Source organism: Anser cygnoides, chromosome 5 (genome assembly GCF_040182565.1).
Source record: "Anser cygnoides isolate HZ-2024a breed goose chromosome 5, Taihu_goose_T2T_genome, whole genome shotgun sequence".
Taxonomy (NCBI): Eukaryota; Metazoa; Chordata; class Aves; order Anseriformes; family Anatidae; genus Anser; species Anser cygnoides.
Window position 1 is genome coordinate 54,486,104 of NC_089877.1, and position 18,335 is coordinate 54,504,438.

At 37.7% G+C, this 18,335-nt stretch overlaps 1 protein-coding gene across 3 annotated transcripts in view; it reads right to left on the reverse strand.

The window, feature by feature from the left end:
* Positions 1-18,335, reverse strand: part of BEGAIN (brain enriched guanylate kinase associated) — a 151,990-nt gene that overhangs the window by 39,033 nt on the left and 94,622 nt on the right. For all 3 annotated transcript variants that reach the window (XM_048069803.2, XM_013199477.3, XM_013199476.3), the window contains one exon: positions 17,775-17,841. In XM_048069803.2, coding sequence (XP_047925760.1) covers positions 17,775-17,841 — 67 coding nt within the window. The remainder of the gene's footprint in view (positions 1-17,774; positions 17,842-18,335) is intronic.

Genomic DNA, 18,335 nt, shown 5'->3' on the forward strand with positions numbered 1-18,335 from the left:
AGCAAGGGCAGCTCACTGGTAGCTGGTTCTACTTCAGGCCGTAACTAATAACTGAATCCTTCAATACTCGCTTGAAGAGATACAGAAGTCATCTGCTACAGAGGAATGAAAGATGGCAGCTACTGGCCTAAGTCATGAGCCTTTTTGGTAGAGGATTATTTGCTCTGTACTTGATGAATTCATGTATTTTTCCATTTATGTTCATGTTATCCTGACAATTGAATAATAAAAATAATATTTATTTTATTTTATTATTTTATTTTATTCTGGCTTTTGGATGAATGTTTTAAAATCATATCTGTTTTCGTAGTGCAAATTTAAGGTGTTTCTCAATTATGAAAAAATTCATCTTGTAGATGGCTGGGTGCTTACTCTTTCCAATTATTTGACTTCTACATCTGCTTTTAAGAAAACCAAGAAATAAGTATTAGATCCGTCAGCTAATTTTGGAGGGAGGATTGCATTTGAGAAGCAAATTTGAGGGTTGCAGGGTTGAAAAATGCAAAGAACTGTCCTTTTCCATCTTGGAGACCTATCATTCTTCACTGTGTGAAAGAAAATGTCTGCCTGACCTTCAGGCCTAAAACTAGATGATTGCTGCCAGACACCTATGAGTAACTGCTATTATGCTTGAGAAAAGGATGAAGGGTTTGTATTTATATAACAGAAGTTTTAAGTTCAGCACTCTCTGTACCGAATGCTGTGCTCTGAAAAGTACTGAGTAAATGGTAATGTTTTCTTTGTAAGCATAGAGCTGAAGTGACTTCCAGTTGGAAAGGTCTGCTTTGGGAAGGAAATCTGATGGAGACTGGGAAAGGTGGAAGATGCCTGGGAGACATGAGCCTGTAGTCCATGAAGGCAATAGGAAAGCCACTCATGGGAACTGGTGAGTGAGGCTGTGATTCTTCAGACTCAGTTAGGCACTATGCCATTCAATACCCACACTCTGAAATACCAAGAAGTGCTTTGAAAACTATCATCTCCTGAAGACATATCCCGTCTCTGGAATGAATTCTATAGCCTCTATTTATAGGAAAAGTGCTGCTGAAGTCACATACGCTGAATTCTCAGTGTAGATTTAAGTGAAATAATGTTAAAACCCCCATGAAGTGCAAATTAATTGGAAAGAGCCTAATTGGAATCACCAATTTATTGGGATATTTCCCAGGAAACTGATTTAGTCTAATGAGAATGGATGGCGGTATCTGCTGATTAACTGGAAGAGTGTTAGCATATGTTGAGTTTAATGGGGAGGGCTCCACCAAGTTTCAAAGTGTGTTCAAGGTTTTTCCTAGCTCAGAAGGGTGAAGTCTGCTTTTTTGTTTCTATAGTGGAGATTTTATTTAGGAATGAATCTCATCCAGACTGTTTTGTATACCAACTCTTCCTTCCACCAGCAGATCCTCCAACTGTGATGTAATAAGGAAATGTATATTTCTGAAAAGTCAGACCATCTGTCTTCCTACAATAAATATAGTTAGAGATAGCTAAAAGGTAACTTAGCAGAGAGAGAAAAGGCAGTTCTGCTGTCAATGGACAGAGCAGACAAGACAGGATTGATAGATGCTTGTGATATTTTAACAGATATGTTCCTAGACTGTAAACTGTTTGCCTCATTTGGGTTCTAAAAATGATTCCCAGTCAGGGGATTTATTATTAACTTTAGCTAATATGCTTAGCTTTACTGAATTGCTGAAACCCCAGCTGGATCACGTATGAAAGTTTGCCTTCAAATTTCTTTGAAGTGCCACGTCTAAGACACATTTCCAGTTCTTGTTTTTACTGTCTTTTCAGATCCTTTCCCTGTTAAACAATCTCTGTTCCTCTAAAATTCTTGGTACCCAATTTAATACAATTCAAAATTTCCTGTGCAGTGTGTGCTCTAATAACCTATGCCTTAATATCTAATAATATTGGCCTTTGGTTATCCTTAATTGCTTATAGAAAGTCGCTTAGGTGAAGAGCTTTTACTTCGAGTTCAAAAACTCCTTCTGTACAATAATGTCCTGCTGAAAAGGTTCTGATTTAAGACCTTCCCCTGTTTAACTTGGTTCATACTTAAATATTTGTACTGCTGAATTTTAATGCTCTGTACTTCACCCAGGGATTCAGGGCAGAAAATTTGGAGTGCAACAGCAATACAAATGATAATGCAGCCTGTATCAAAGTTGTCCAACTTGCTAATCTGTATATTTTCAATGTTAATGTTTTCTATAAAATTGTCAATTAACTTGTCTGTTATGGTATTAAATAATTCTGGCTGCCACAGCCAAGCTGTGCAGAAGTCAGCTACACAGTTATTAAACACATTAAAGTAGAAGATAGCAAGAAAGTGCATTTTCCATTCCCCCAGCACCCTTTATTTGGTGCAGGTGTTCGACTGTATTTCAGGAGTTGTAGCCGAAAATCCATGAAAACAGCTTATTCTCCAGGGTTCCATTTCACTATAAAGACAACAGTTTATAACACCATTCTGCTCTTTCTTAATTTCTACTGTTGATTTCTGTTACTTCCTTCTACTTCCTAATCTATCGCACCCCTCCCATGTGAGACTAGACCTCCAACTGACAAACTGTGGTTGTGGAAAAAACATTCCTCTTTTCTTTCTAACTGTCATTTTCCAACTACCGTCTCCCATTAAAGCTCTCATAAGGGCTTAGATGGATGGCTCCCATTAAGGCTGTCAATCACGTGAAGACTTCTTGGGTTCAGTCCCCCTCTCTGGACTCAAGACTTTTCCCTGACATGATACCCTTCTCTCTCCCCTGCCTACTGTAAGCAGAATTTTTTTGCTTTTGTACCCCCACCATACTCTCTAGGATGATATCCGGTCCTGTTCTTTAACTGACCACATATTGAGGCAACTTTTCTTGTGCACCTCATGTTCTAACATCAGCTTTCTTCTACATAGATGAAACTTCCTTATGAATTACCAGGACAAATATACAGCATACATTTCTGAACTAGGGAGAATGTGAAAATATAGTTGTTCTTTGACCATAGGAAGTGGTGTAAGTTTATAAGAGATTGTGGATTTTTTGAGTCTATAAAAGCAACTTGTGTTGTCAAAACAAAACAAACTTCCACCAAGAGCCCCCTGACCTGCTATTTCCCATAGAAGCTATGTGCCAATAGAAGCATTTCATATTCTATGAGGAGAGGTGTGGATGGTTTGGGTTTTTAATAGAAAATCATGGATCTCATCAAAGGGAAGTATTCATCTGATTACTAAGTTATTTTCAACAAGAACAAGTTGCAGCTAAGAGCTGACTTTGGTGCCTACATCTGTCTGAGAGAGTTTTGCAATTGAATTCTATCGATATGAAGTTATGTTTAAAAATATTTATTACATTTATACTATGAAGAATACATTAACGCTATTAAACCTGAGCTCATCACTCTTTCTCTTCAGGTGAATAATTGCTTGATTCTCACTTAATGATGTAATGACACAAATAGAAACACTTAAGAAAGTCAATCATTTAGAAGACAGGGTCGGGAATCTTGGTCTCTCCTAATTGTGTTAGCAAATTTTGACTTCGTGAGCAAGAACTTCCCATCCTGCAGCATTGAAAATCTCTGCAGAAATATTTTACTATCTGCTATTGATGTAGAAGGAGGGGATAGAGGCTCAGTAGGATGGGAAAAGATGTGTGGACACACTACAACCACATCACAGCATAGGGCTCCAGCAATTCTCTTCAAAACCCAATGTGCTGCAACAAAGTTGAGCGGGCATTAGTGTATTTGGTAGAAGGAGGATTGCAAGTAAAGATGAGAGTAGGTAGAGAGGCTTAGAAAATCTGTAAAAGAAGCTTTGTAGAGATGACCTTCCTCTGAGACTTCCTCCAGCAGCTGAGACCTTAGGCGAGACTGAAATAAGCCCTTAGAGCTCATCAGATTTTTCTTTATAAACCCACAGTTACAGGGACACCCTTCAGGTTGTGCAAAGTCTTTGTTCACTTCAAGTTAAACCTGATCTCCCCTTTATAATGAATCAAAGCTTTTATAATCCTCAAGTCTTGGTAAAGGAACTGTTTTGTTTTAAAAAGCATTGTTGGAATGAAAGAAACAACAAAGCTAGAAAAGAGTAAAATATGAGATTTTGTACCCTGCTAAACATAGAGTGATACTTATGGATGCTACTCATGCAGTCAGCTATTCAGGACTATATCCTCTTGGCCCAACATACCGTCAAAATATTATCATTACTGACATTGGCTCTGCATGCTTAAGTAATTATTCTTGACTTGTTTTTAATAGCTGTTCTGATATTTTTCCCAGCTTAATACATTGTTTTCAAGAAAATCAATTTTCATGGCACAGCTTTTTAACACATTGGACTGTGGACTGGATTTATCTGCTGTACTTAAATCTTCAAAGTCTTCAGTCTCTTTTCTCCTTAAGAAAGGATCAGCTTAAGTGTATTACTCCTCTAGAGCACAAAAGAAGCAACACAGATATCCAGGGTGAACAGGAAGGGATTCATAGGTTTGAATGATAGAGTATTATCACAGACACAGGAAGGCAGTATTCATCTCACATAACTTGACCTCATCTTACCATCTAGGAATAAGGCACTGGATAAAGCTGCTTTTCTAGTCCCCAGTCAGTGGAAGAGATGTGTCCAAAGAACATTTATGCTTAGGTGCTTAGACACCTGTTTTAAGATGACACTGTAGAGATGTTTCTTTCTTTTATTTGACTAGAGGAACCTGAGGACTAGCTGAGCTCTTATACCTAATTTTAGAAAGGTAGGTGACCTTTTGCACACCTTTTGTCTCACAGTCATGCTTGTAGTAACTTTGTTGAAAATATAGTAAGCGACTGAGAGTAAGGGGAAGAAAATCTAGCATGCGGCTCTTGGGGAAAAAAAAATCTGAAGACCTCTAGTTCACTGCTCGTTCCATTTCATTTCTTTTATATAGTGACATATTAGTTTTCTTCCAGACTTCTGGCAATTCTCCATGGTTCTTAGATTTGTTAGTTATACATTTTAAACCTCAAATGCTTGTTTGATATAGCAGTTTCAAAACCTGATACCATGTTTGTAAAAAGTTGTTGATTTAAAACCATCCATTTTCAGTATCTGTGTTTAATATTGTCCTTGGTTACTGACAAAATACAAAATATTTTGTCATCTCATAATGGAAAAACATCTTAACCTGAATACAAAAAAGATCATAGACTTCTTCAATAGAGTACTATAGTCAATGCACACTCTACCATGCCTGGTAAATAAAATAACAGAGCCATTCTTTAAATTTCTTCAAGTTATATGAACTTCAGATGCATCATTACATCCAATAACCTATAAATTCTTTTCCTGTATCGTTATTCTTCCTTTATCTATTCTCTATATTTCAGGGCTTATAATTGATATTGACTGCTATCAGTTCTTCATTACACTTGCTACCTGTACATTTTCTATTTTACATAGCAATTCTTACTTTCAAGGTTTTTAACCGCAACTTTCTTTTATTTTATTCCTAAACATGAGATCTGTCTTTAGCAAAGCAATGTGAATGGTGACTGGTAAATATTTAAAATCGTTTCTCCCAGATGGTTTGGCTCAAAATAATGATCAATTTTGTGAGATTCACTTTTCCCTTTTTGCATTGAATACATACATTGTTGGATTGTATTTTATTCTGTGTACAAATATCAAATGCAATACATTCACGATCTCTTACCCTTAAGCTACAATTCATTTCAGTTCAAAGATCATTCTTTGTATTTATCATAATAAAGGTAAAGAGAGAATCTCTTTAATGCAGCATTTTCATAATTAGGAAATTTTCATTATAAATCTTTGTAACCAGTTCTAAAGAGCTCTGTACTGGCTGTAAACTATCATCAGCATAGGTTGTTAAAGCTAAAGATGACAGCATTCTTTTTCTTGCGTGCTACAAATAGCAATGTATAGAGATGCTGTTCACCTCCTTCTCTGTTGCAGTGTGGTGGTCTGTAGCTGCATAGACCAGCATGTGATCTGCCTCTGCCTTCTATTAATAATTCAAAAATATTCAAGACTACTTATTTAGAGTTGCTAGGCACAATACAGAGTGCCATTCCCAAGTTCTGCAATCCACTTGATCTGTCCTAAACAATCTGATTTAAATATTTTAGCCACAAAAGTCTTTTCTGTAACTTCAGTCAGACTGTCTGACAACAATACACATGCGTTGCATGAAAACTTCCAGTTCTTCTAGGTTATCGCTATATTGCTAGCACTGGCATAAGAGCAGCTAGAGAGTCTCTTTTCATACCCCTTGGTGACTTGATTAGTTTTATCCTTGACACCTTGATTTTTTTTTTTTAATTTTATTTTTGTTTTATTTAGGTTTGATGACTGGCTGGTATAGCTGGCCACTTCCACATAACGGTACTTTCCTATTTGCTTTAGCAGAGGACAGCTAAACCAGACAGCTTCTCTTCCTCATAGTAAACGGATCAGCACTCCTCAGAGCCCAAATCTCTTATCTCAGTTCATGTGCCTGGTTAGCAACTCTCTTCCTGGGCATCCTGCTTTTTATCCTGTTCTACTTGTAGGACAGGAAGAGGTCTATGACCAGGAATTACATGGATGGCTCCTGTCTTTCAGCAGTCACTGGGAACATTTCTGTTGAAGAAAATGAAGCTAGTTAGGCATTAGCCCCTTTGAGGAAACTGCTAGTAAACTTTTTCATTCTGATCTCTGGGCCTCTATAATTGTGTTAAATCAGCTTAAAGAAGAGTATATATAGATATAATATTTGAAGAAGCAGGCAGATCCATGCTCCTTCAGCACTCTCTTCCAAAAGGGCTTCTGGCCTATAATTCCCCTTCCTCATTGAATATGTTGTCACTCTTTATTCTTCAGCTCTGGCTGTTTACCCAGAAGACAAATTCCTGGAAGTTGAGCAATGGAAAGCTGGGCAAGACCATGTAGTGAGGGTTTATCAAAATCTCATTGCAGCAGATAAAGCCAATTATGTGAGTCACCATGGAGGAAAATGAGTCTTGTTCAAATTAATTTTCTTCCCTTGATGTTATATTTACTGAGCTCCTGCATCACTTTAACTGGGAACCCTGAGATGTAGATAGATTACTATAAGAGTATGATAATTCACAGAGGAACACAGCAGCTACAGGGGAGGGGACTAACAAGCAGATAATTCTGTAGTTGCCCCGGAAAAGGAAGAGGAGACAGCCACTGTCCTTGGTGAGAGTATATGGCAGGGCTGCTAGCATCTCTCCTGTCTATAGACTATTTTCTTCCCCAGTGCACGTCTTCTAAGAAGAAATATGTAGCTGGAAAAAAACCAGGAGTGTACATGGTATCTGTCCTGCTGTCTAGCAAAAACACCACTGATGGGGTGGGCTCTTCCTGACTGCAGCGAGGGACAGAGGCAATGCCACTCCTGGGGTGGCTCCAGGGAATGGTTTTGCTCCCTCAGCTTAATACTCAAGTCAGCCCCATGAAGACAGATGACTTGAGCTTTACAGATGGGAAACCTTAGTGCAGCAGGTTGACATGGCCATATTTTGCACTCTCTCCGTTTCCTTATTAGACTGTTTTAGGAGACCTGACAAAACCATATTCCTTGTTGAGACACATCTCATTAGTATCTTGAGTTGGGTATTGAACAGTTGATCCCTATTAGAAGGAATTAAATCTATTTTGCTTGATAACTTAGATATCTCTGATGGCATTTAATTTGCTTTCCTGGCATCTTCTATAAAAACTTAAGATTTATTTTACTTGAAATCCTTTGCCTATGCGTGCACTATATTTCTTGATATCTCTCTGTATCCTTACAGGAAATTTGAGAGAAAAATTCCTAAAATGTTTAAGCAGGAAAGTATAGAAGTTTTGAAGGAAACCTTTAAGTGTCAGGTAATTATGACACACATGCAAAAAAATCCTCAGTGTGTCTGTCTGTGCTCTCTTCAGTTAGACCTGAAACACAGAAGACCACATATTGTGACAAAACAGAATCAGTTACTACTCTGACATCACCCAACATTGGAACAAACTTCATTGATCTTACTGCAGCTGGTATAAAAAATCCATTCAGTAAATTATGCTTTAAACCCTGCATTGAGAGACTTGGGCAAATTTTATTAGAGGTTTTAATTCTGATTCTCTGTCTAGTAGTTAGGTAAGTGTAAAAGAACTATTTATTAATTTAAAGCTCATACAGCTGATTGATGCATGCTAATGCATTTTGAATTTAATAATCACATCTTCCTAATTGAATTGTATTTGCTCAGACAGAGCATATAATTAAATCAAGTCTTTTCTAATCCTTCTCATGCCAGATTATACTATGGTGCATTGGGGAAGAATAGTCAAAAGTAAGAATTTAGTTAATTTAAGCCCATTGAAAAAATATATAGTCACATTGTGAATGTTTTGGATATTCCTGACTTCCAAAAATCCCAAAAGGGATGTATTTTTCCATACACATCTTTTGCTATAATTAATAAGTGTATAGAGGCAACAAGGCTGAAAAATATGGTTAGGAAAGAAACAGGTTTAAGAAAATCCATCAGATTTACACAGCAGATAGTGAAATTTGCATACCACATGACTAGCAAGCTCTTTCAGACAAACATCTCAAACTCCTTTATGGAGAAAGGAGAGAGTCCCGTTGCTTAGGAATATTAACTTGCTTTTACCTGTTCCTTACTATTTTGTTTGATGATGCAGAATTGAACAATGTTATCAGAGAGAAGACATAGAAAATGCCAAGACATAGTTAAGAGTTCACAGAAGAGGAGGAGATACTTTACAGGGACACGCTGATGTGCTTGTGTATACAGGGTCACGTGTTTCCAGGATGCGACTTCAGGACCAAGGGGATTCCAAGTCACAAACCTGGCTTGAATGAGGGAGTTTTTTTTTTTTTTTTGATTGGAGATGTCTTTCCGTTGGTATGTCTTCCTGAAAGCTACAGCAAGAAAGGAATTTGGCAAGAAAGAGGTTGTCAGATGAAATTGTTGTGATCCATGTTGCCCCTGTACTAAAAGAGTTGGAGGAGGAGGAGGGTAGAGTTTAGACACACAGATGTTCACTTTTCTAACACTTCTTAGAATTCATAGCGGGATGTTCAAGTTTGACATTTATTTTATGATAGATAAGAGGAACTGGATATGTGTTACCAGTGTATCTCTTGTGTCCTTAACACTTTAAAATATTTATTCTGCAAAACAGAGCTATGGAATGAAGCAGCATCTTTTTTTCTGATAAACAATGTAATGCCTCAAGTTTAAATTACCGGCCTGATCTAATTTGTCCGGCAGAGCTAAATTATAGAATTTATCTTTTTTTAATAAACATCACTGGCTGCTGATTAAAAAATGACCTGTGGCAGAGTCTGATATCTCTTCTTGATTTCCAAACAGAATAATATTATTAAAGATAACACTGTAGGGCTATAGTGATTTGTCTGAGGATTTTGATCTCATGCTCTATGACATTTCACTGGAAGAATGATTTGCTCTTAATATTATATTCAACCTTGTACTTGGAGAGGTCTTATAAAGATTTGTTTCCTTGACTACCCCATGTCACAGTCTTGAAATGTAATTCCATAGCGGTACAAGAAAAAAAAAAAAAGAAATCCAGCACTGGTGTATAATTAATAAAGTATCACAGAAAGAAATGTGGTTAGAAAACTGCTGTCAAGGTGCTGTTTCTGAAGCAAAGGCATGCTTTTAATTGCAAATGATTTGTCAGATATATGCAGGATGATTATTTACCTTCCCACTATAAAAAGTACTAGTGTTAGTCTAAAGTTTCTTCATGTGGACAGGCATGCATTGACTGAGGTCAATAGGAACATAGCCATTCTGATCAGGGTACGCCAATTTATACTACTTATCACTGACAGCTGAATCAATTTGCTCCTTCTTTGAAATAAGACCAACCTACACCATGTAAAAAGAACTGCTTATATTTGCTCCTCCTGCTAGAGGTGACAGTGCCATCTGGAAATATATCTGAGACTTTCAGTTCGATGAATGCCCCATGTTACATGAGCTAAAGGAAAAGGCACTTCTCACCTCTTATCCAGATCATTTGGAATGGAAATCTGAACAGAAAAATTAGTATAAACAGCGACACTTTGTTTATCTAAATTAAATGAATGTAGCCTGGCCCTATTCTGGGGAGGGGTCCTGTCATTCCTGGCCTGGGTTCTGCTTATATATGCACTTCAATATAAAATATGGATGAAGGGGGTATCACTGCACTTCCTGATTACTCCCCTAAGCAGGAACTAGCTGGCTGCTCAGTAGCAGTTGCTTTGCAATTTCTCCACAGGATGAGTCTCTGCACAAGTGGTTGCACAGATGAAGTTAAGAGCAGCACATCTGTACCCTGTAACCCTGACTTATCCCACTGTATTCCTTTCATTTGGTCAGGATTTTACTCCAGGCGCTAGATATCATCTGTGGCTAAAAGTTTATTTGCTGTTTATCTGTCTGATCTGTTTGATCTTGCTAACTTAGGACCAGTTCTTTAGGGAATCAGCTGTGCTTAGGGTCAGCTGTTTATAATTGAACACAATCAGCTCACTGTCTAACCTCACTGATAATGTGGCCTACTTGTTGGAAGCCAGAGGTGTAGTTTTACTTGCCATCATCCTCCCCAGTATTGCAATTATGCTTGAAAAAAATATACCTATCAGCTTCTCAAGAGCCTTTCTAAGCTGGGTAGTCAGCTTCCCACTCTGTGCTCTTTCTGCTAGTAATTCAGCTGAAGCTGACAAAACATGCTTATAGTCTGTCTGTGTATCTCCCACATTTCACATCAGTGGCATGTCTTTCCAGAATAGCCCTACTGGAAAACAAAACGCTAAATAAATTACGTTTGGAGGGACAAGAGGTGGTGTTGATTGATTGTAATTTTCTGAAGTAAATGTAATAGTACCTTCTGATGCTGTGTTAGTGCAGCAGATTGAAAGAAGAGATGCGTGTTTCTGAAGAAAAAAGAAAAAGTTTACAACTCTTTTGAGCAAGGAGGACTCTGCTTGAGGTACAAGCCATGTGTGGTAAAAGTGATACAAGGTCTTACGATGTTGATGATCCCATATGCTGAAAGTACAGTTCAGTGAGCATGAGGGATTCAAATAGAACAAGAGAGTATACAAATCAGTCTTCCTCTCTCCCCCCTCTTTTCGTTTTCTCTCCACAAAAGTCATTATCTTATGTGAATTAATTCTGCATTCCCTCCTGTACGTTATAAATGACATGGTCTTAAGTTCTGTGTCTGCTCTACTATTTCATAAAGGTACTTTTCTTTATTTTGAAATAACATAAATTATAGAAACAGATGACAGAAACTTTCTAGGTGAAGCTCGTCTAGATGGGCCAATACTCTCTCTCCCTCTCTCTCTCTCTCTCTCTCTCTTCTGATGAACTCTGTCTTTGCTATTTTCTCTTTAAGTTGTAAACAGGATATATGTAGTTGGCATCAGAAATTAGACTGAAGAGAACCCAACATGTGTTTTGATCCTTTTTGGAGACACTAGATTTGGGTAGAGAAGACTTGGGATTTATTTGGAAATTTGCTCTTTGATGAACAATTTTCCTTGCTGATGACCTTGGCCAAGACCCTTCACTCTCCTGCACTTTGTCTTCCACGTTCATAGATGCTTTCATGAAAGACTTTGATGTGTGGGGTGCCTGCTACACTGTACCTTTTCAGGCTTACTCTTACTTGTTCTCTTTCCCTTTCCTGGTGGTGGACTGACAGATAATCACAAGGGCTAAAGCACTATAAGAAAGGCAGAGGTCAAGGATACCAAGTCCCAGATTTTATTATTATTATTATTTATTATTTATATTTTATTCTTTTCAGTTACTTTGAAAACAACAGCTTTTTCTATTCTTATCTGGCCAAGAGGGTAGCTCTGGGAATGTCCTGACAGGTAGAGACCGAACCATGGAGATTGGGATGAAGAAAAATATTGTTTAAAAGTTCAGATATCAGAAATGCATACAGGGGGCCAAGAGGTAAGACATGTTGAGAAGTAAAAAGCTCTGGAGCTCTGTCATCATTAAACAAAGAAGATATTGGAGGTGAGGCGTGTCCTTTGTCACTTTATGGCTCCCCTACGTTGCTAGTGCTTGTGGAAGACATCCTACTAAGAGGGAAAGACATAGCAGAATTACTCTATGGTTTCAGAAAAAGGAAAGAGTTTCCAGAACAGTCTTTCATGATATTGTGCTTATGTACATTAACTAAGAAGAGGCCAGTTCTCACAGGAAGTGAATCTCCATTCAGAGAGTGTTGGAGAAAGGACGGAGGATGCCTGAAAGCCTGTGTGCATGACTGTGCTTGTGTGAGGCACAGCTGTTCCCCCAATTTATACAAGGCTGCAAAACTGACAGATCTACTTAGTTTGAGTCTGTGTAGTTGCTACGGGTGTTAATGTGTGTGGGTTTAAAAGGCTGGTCTTACAGCCTATCTGTTTTTTTTTTTTTTTTTTTTTTAACCTGGAGAATTAATGTGAAAAGAATTAGCGAGAGATGGAGAAGATATTTAATGCAAAATGCCTGTAAGCATAAAAAGATGAAAGCTAAAGACCTCTTAGAAATGCATTTTTTCAACCACTATTTTTATAAATGATGTGTTTTTGTAGCATATGTGGTCACTTCCTTCCTTAGAAATGTTGTTTTGCAGTTGTTTTAGTCCACAAAGCACAGACCTTCTCTGGATTCCGCCTCAGCTAACCAACCAGTATAAATTTCTCTTGAAATTCACAGCTGTCTTCACTGAATGTGAGTAAATGAGCCTGTCAGGTTGAGCTGACTCTAAACTTTTCTTGTCTTTGGGATGCAAATGCTTTTAAGTATATTTAGGTCATCTCTGCTTCTTTTTCATGGGACATATTGGGGGTGGGGGTGGGGGGAGGGAGATCCACAAGATATTTTTCATAAAGGAACTAAACCAAAAGAGATGTACTTTAAATCACTGTGTTCAAAGTCATTGTCAAAGTTGTCATCCTCTTGCAGGAAGCCAAATATGCTGGGCTTCTACTTTCCTTAGGTTAGCACAGAAATAGGCAGACTTTTTTTCCATTGTTATCATCATTCGGTTACGGTTTAAACTATTTTAGGGAGTCACTGATAGCTGTCATGAGAAACTCAGACACAGTCTAGTGAAAGGTTTAAATTCCAAAGCCAAGGCACTGGGCTCACCCTGGTAGCCAGGTGGTTTTAATGCCTGACTGGAGTTGTTCATCAAATTCCTCCCCATTTCATATTCTCTGCCTTCCTGGCCTGGACATCCAGGACTTTGCTTACTTTAAAATGACAATTCCCTGACACAAAGCTTCAGAGCATGGCTGAAAATTACTCAGCTCATATTTAATTCATCTTTGAATTTCCTTAGCTGGAGATGCTTGGGTACATATGGCCAGCAGAGTGGAAAGCCCCAGATATTCAAGAGCTGGATAAATAACTTATAATAACATAAAGTATTTGCTGTACCTTTTAGTCCTCCTCTAACTCAGTGGCAGAGGAAGAAACAGGATAGAAATCAGCACAGTGCTCAGATATTGTAGCATTTCAGACCTGATAGTCCTTAATGCAAATCCCTCTTTACTGCTAGTTTATATAATAATTTCTTCCAACTTACACCCCCCAGCCTGCCTCAACATGAATGAAAAATCAGGCATTGATGTGGTGTAACAGTTTTAATTTTGACAGATGGTAACATATAGTATGCATGGTGTGCAGAAGGATGATGCTGGTTTTGCACAGAAGGAACTGAAGCCCTGCTGGCTGGGCCTGGTGGGGCTGGTGCCCAGCAGCTCCTGTGCTGCTGAGCATAGGAGTCCAGTCATGTCCCTGGTGTCTGACAGTACTCACTATTGTTTACAGTGTCAAGAGGTCCTGAACCAGTGCTGAGAGAGAAGATATATATATGTGTGTGTATATATATATATATGTGTATATATATGTATATACACACACACACACACACACACACACACACATATATATATATATATCCTTAAAAACAGCAACCAAACCCAATTGACCTGGCGATGACACTTTGAAGAACATGAGGTTCTTTGTACCAGCACATCAAGGTGTTGGTTTGGTGGCAGGCTTCCTGGAGATGGGTCGGCAGCCCAAGGAGTAATGGGAGTAAGGGTTTACAACGTGTGTGTGTGTTCTAGCTAGTTCCCAGATCATCAGACGGCACTGTTTCTTCCCCCGTTCCCCTTCCCTGTCCATCTCCATTGCTGTCTGTGCAGATAACATGACTTTTAGACCAAACAGAGGTGTAAGTTTTGCCTTCTTGAAGGACTTGGCACAAGAACTAATCTTATACAATGTAGGAGTCTGCCAAACTTCCTAGATACAAGAGAGGTATTTTAAGGTCTTTCTGGGGAATAAGGTCTCATGAGCAATTTGCAGCTGGATTTCTGGAATCAGATTTTCAAGAACATTCAAAATGCAAATGGGGGAGGAGAATTGGGTGCGATTTTCATTATCGTTTAGATTTATTAAGCAGCTATTATTAGGTATCTATTAGTTCTTCCCAAATGTAAACACCATTAAAACGTGGCTTATAGCTTTAGAGGTAAAACACAGATCTAAGTACAACAGAAAGCCTTAAAACTTCAGAATATTTTTAAAATAAGTGAGGATCATATGCAGAATACAGTTTAATTGAGATTATATAAAAGATTTCTTAATGTGTGTTTGTGAGGGCTTGTATAATCTACTTGTAAGTGCTGCTTGTGAACAGCAAGACCATGGCAGAGCATCTTCAGGAAACTAAGACCAGCATCAGGGAAAGTAAAGAATGCTGGTAACAACTGCAATTAGATAAGAAAAAAAAAGTTCTTTAATTCAATAGTCCTGTGATAGAATCACAGTACAAAATTTAAGGACTCTGCTTAGTCTGTTACCACACCATAAAAGAAAAAAAAAAGAATTATAAAGCTTAATTATTTAAGAAGGACAGTTCGCATATTCCCCAGCTTCACCAGTGCTTACAGGACCAAACAAATCTTCTCCACTTAAAGACTGTGGCTGTGTTAGCAACAAAAGTTTATACAAGTAGTGACAGCAGAATCTTAGTTTTTTTGCCTCTATGGTGTCATCTATTTAGTCTTGTCCAATTTAATACAGCAAACTCTCCACTGATTTCAAGGTTGCATTTTTCAGTCCTTAGCCAACACAGACACTCTGGTTTATATTTTTATTTAGAATTCTGATGTGACACAGGTTTCAACTGGATACCATTTGCTGTGATCAGAAGTGTGCTTTCAAATATTTTTAAATATTTTATAGGTTAGCACTCAAAAGGAAGCAGAGCCTAGAAGAAAAATAACTGCTACTTCAGCTTCTTTTCTGTGACTGCTGATGAATTAATGATTATTTTTTACACCCCTTATCACAATAACAGGCAAAAAAAAAAGCTTTAACATTCAGGGTATCCAAAAATCATTAGAAGAAGGAGGCCAGGGTGGAGTCCCAGATTAGTTATGATGAGCTGGGGCCAGCCCCTGGGAAAGGGGAATTATGGATCACCTGTAAAGGCAGGGAGAAGGGGTTCTCCTGGGAGCATCCCAGGTCACCCTCAGGCAGGGAGAGCCAAGGGGGACATCTTCTTTTCCCTATTTTTTACTTTTGACACATTAAATGGTCAAAACTTGTGTAAGAATCTGAGTGTACACGTGTGCATATATACACAGAGAGATGGGGAAGGGGAGATGGGGAGAAAATAAATATGTATGTTTATGTATTTGGATTTGCGTAAAGGTAGAGAAATCAAAGACTTTTGATTTTAGAATGTCAAACTGAATAAATTGGATCAAAAAAATAAACACAGCTGCTCCTCTTAAATAGGAAAGAGAGAGAAAGGTATCCAAGAGCACAGTCCACCATAAGCTGTTGACTAGCCAGACCAGCTGTTATTTAATCCAACTTGCTATGAAGTATTGACAGTTTTTGAAATAACCTGAAGATCAAACAATTTAGTACTGTTAGTACTGTTTTTTTTCTATTTTTTTTCCAATATGGTACTATTTCTTGCACTTTTTTTTTGTTTTAAGTAGAATTTCCATCTGATTTTTTGTTTGGTTTTATTTTATGTCTTCAGTTTCAGTGTTTCAGAAGGCAAAACAGTCTGAATTTAAGTGGTGTACAGAGCCTGGTTGATCTTCTTCAAGCCTCTGAAGCTGCCTTGGATGATTGTCATACTAATGGGATAAAGAAAGGTACAGTGCTCCGTGGAAGCAGTCTTGCTTCTTCCTGAAATCTTTGCTCTGGGTTTTAAGTGGATGCTGAAACAGCAGTTTAAAAATTCTTTGCTTTGATCTGAAGTGCCTGTTAAAAAAGCATGGATTTCCTGGAGTCCTTTCTTTCTCTTTTAAAAAAATAAAATAAAAAATTGTTGTTGCTTTTACCAGTCAGAATACAGTTACTTTATTTCTCTTTTGTAGCATATATGTAATAAATATTAGGCCAAAGAAGATAAATTCCTGAAGTGATTTGGATAAAAGGAAAAGGAATGTAACAAAGGAATAGTGGAGAAAATAACAACATAAGATCAAATGTTTTTTATGCTTGTACATAAAAAAAAAAAAATCAGCTGTAACCCAGCTGAAACTTTGCCCTGTTGTTAGCCAGCTACAAAAGCATCAGTACTTCATTCATTGCCAGCTATTTAAACAGACTCTCGAGATAAGAATAATGACGTTTTCAAAAATTTCTTTCCAGTTCCTTTGTAAAGGGTGGTGTCTCTCGAGTATGTTGCCAATCCCTATTTATTTTCAAAGTGCAATAATCTGTTGCCCTCACTTCAAGCAGCCCACCCATGCAAATGTTACGTACGAGACCTATGTAAAATGTAGGCTTAATGTAGCATCCTTAGAGCAGTATGTCAGGACTCTGCCTGGACATATATCCTGTAAGTTCATGACTGTGCACTGTTCTGGCTTGGGACGTGCCAGTTTTGGGGCTGGGCAGCAAGGAGAGCAGGAATGACCGATCGTACTGATCTAGGAGAGGAAGCTTCTCGGGTTGTGTTCATGACCTGAAGATTTTCAAATCAAAATAGTTGTTTTCCTCTTTAAACATTACCCTTACATTTCTCTCTAACTTTTCTCCTAGCAATGGTGCCCCAGCAGCATTAGTAATGAGCCACGGCATTAAAGACATTGCCATTTCTCTTTAACATCTTCAAACCATTTTGAACAAGTGGTGCTGTGTCTTGTAATATTTTCCCTAAAAGTGGACACAATAAATGGTGCACTGATTTCCTCGCTTGGTTACTAATTGGCTTGTGACAGTGACATTGACATTGTAGTTGCAGATACATGCAGATTGGAAATTAATATGCTGAGATTGATAATTATGACAGCATATAAAAGTCAGGCTATCCAAGCTATATTAAATCACTTAATAAAATCTGTGTGAAAGTATCTAAGAAGCATGAGAAAATGTTGAATTACCTTATTTAAATTTGTTATTTAATGAAAACATAAATATTTAAAACCCACAAAGTTATTAACTAAATTAATGAGAATTATTTTAAAGCTACAATTTACTCAGCCAGATCATCAGCAAATGCAATCTCCATTTAAATTAATGGAGACATACCATCTTACACAGCTTGGGCTCTGGAACATGATATTGATAAAGCCATATATCACTTTTTTAAGCATAATGCATTTGGAGTATGTATGTTTGTCCTAGGATTTAAGAACCATAAAAGCACATTTGATATTTAAAAAAAAAAAAGTTCACATATGATAACTTACCATTCTGTAAAGTTTATCTTCCAGATCCTGATTAATTCTTTGTAAGGCTAGGTAATTGTTTTGTATCCTAAAACAAAGATGATATCATGTAATTTCATGTATTGTTCTTTGTGTTGTTTTTTCACCTGTAATTTTCACATCAGTACAAAACCTTGGCTTTACACTACTTGAAATCTATTTTCTTATCACTCCTGTTGCCAGTCAGTGGTTGCCTTTGAAAGATAATTACCACTTACTTCCTTAGCAAACTTCTTTGTCATTTTGGTTACTATATTTTGTGGCAAGTTCCATCAAGAAGTGAAAATGTGTTTGCCGTTCTGCACTTGTGTGCAGACATGCATCACAGCTTCATAATTTGCACAAAGGCATTGTAGTTTTTCATCAGGCTCAGGAATAACAAACACATCAGGCGGGAGACTTGAGCTTTCTACTTAGACACTACAGAAAGAGAATTACCAGGCTCTCTTAATATGGAGAATTGCAGCAGAAACCTAATAACTGCAGTAAAAGCAACATGCAGGCAATTCCACATGACTTAGAAGAGAATACTCTTTTGACAAA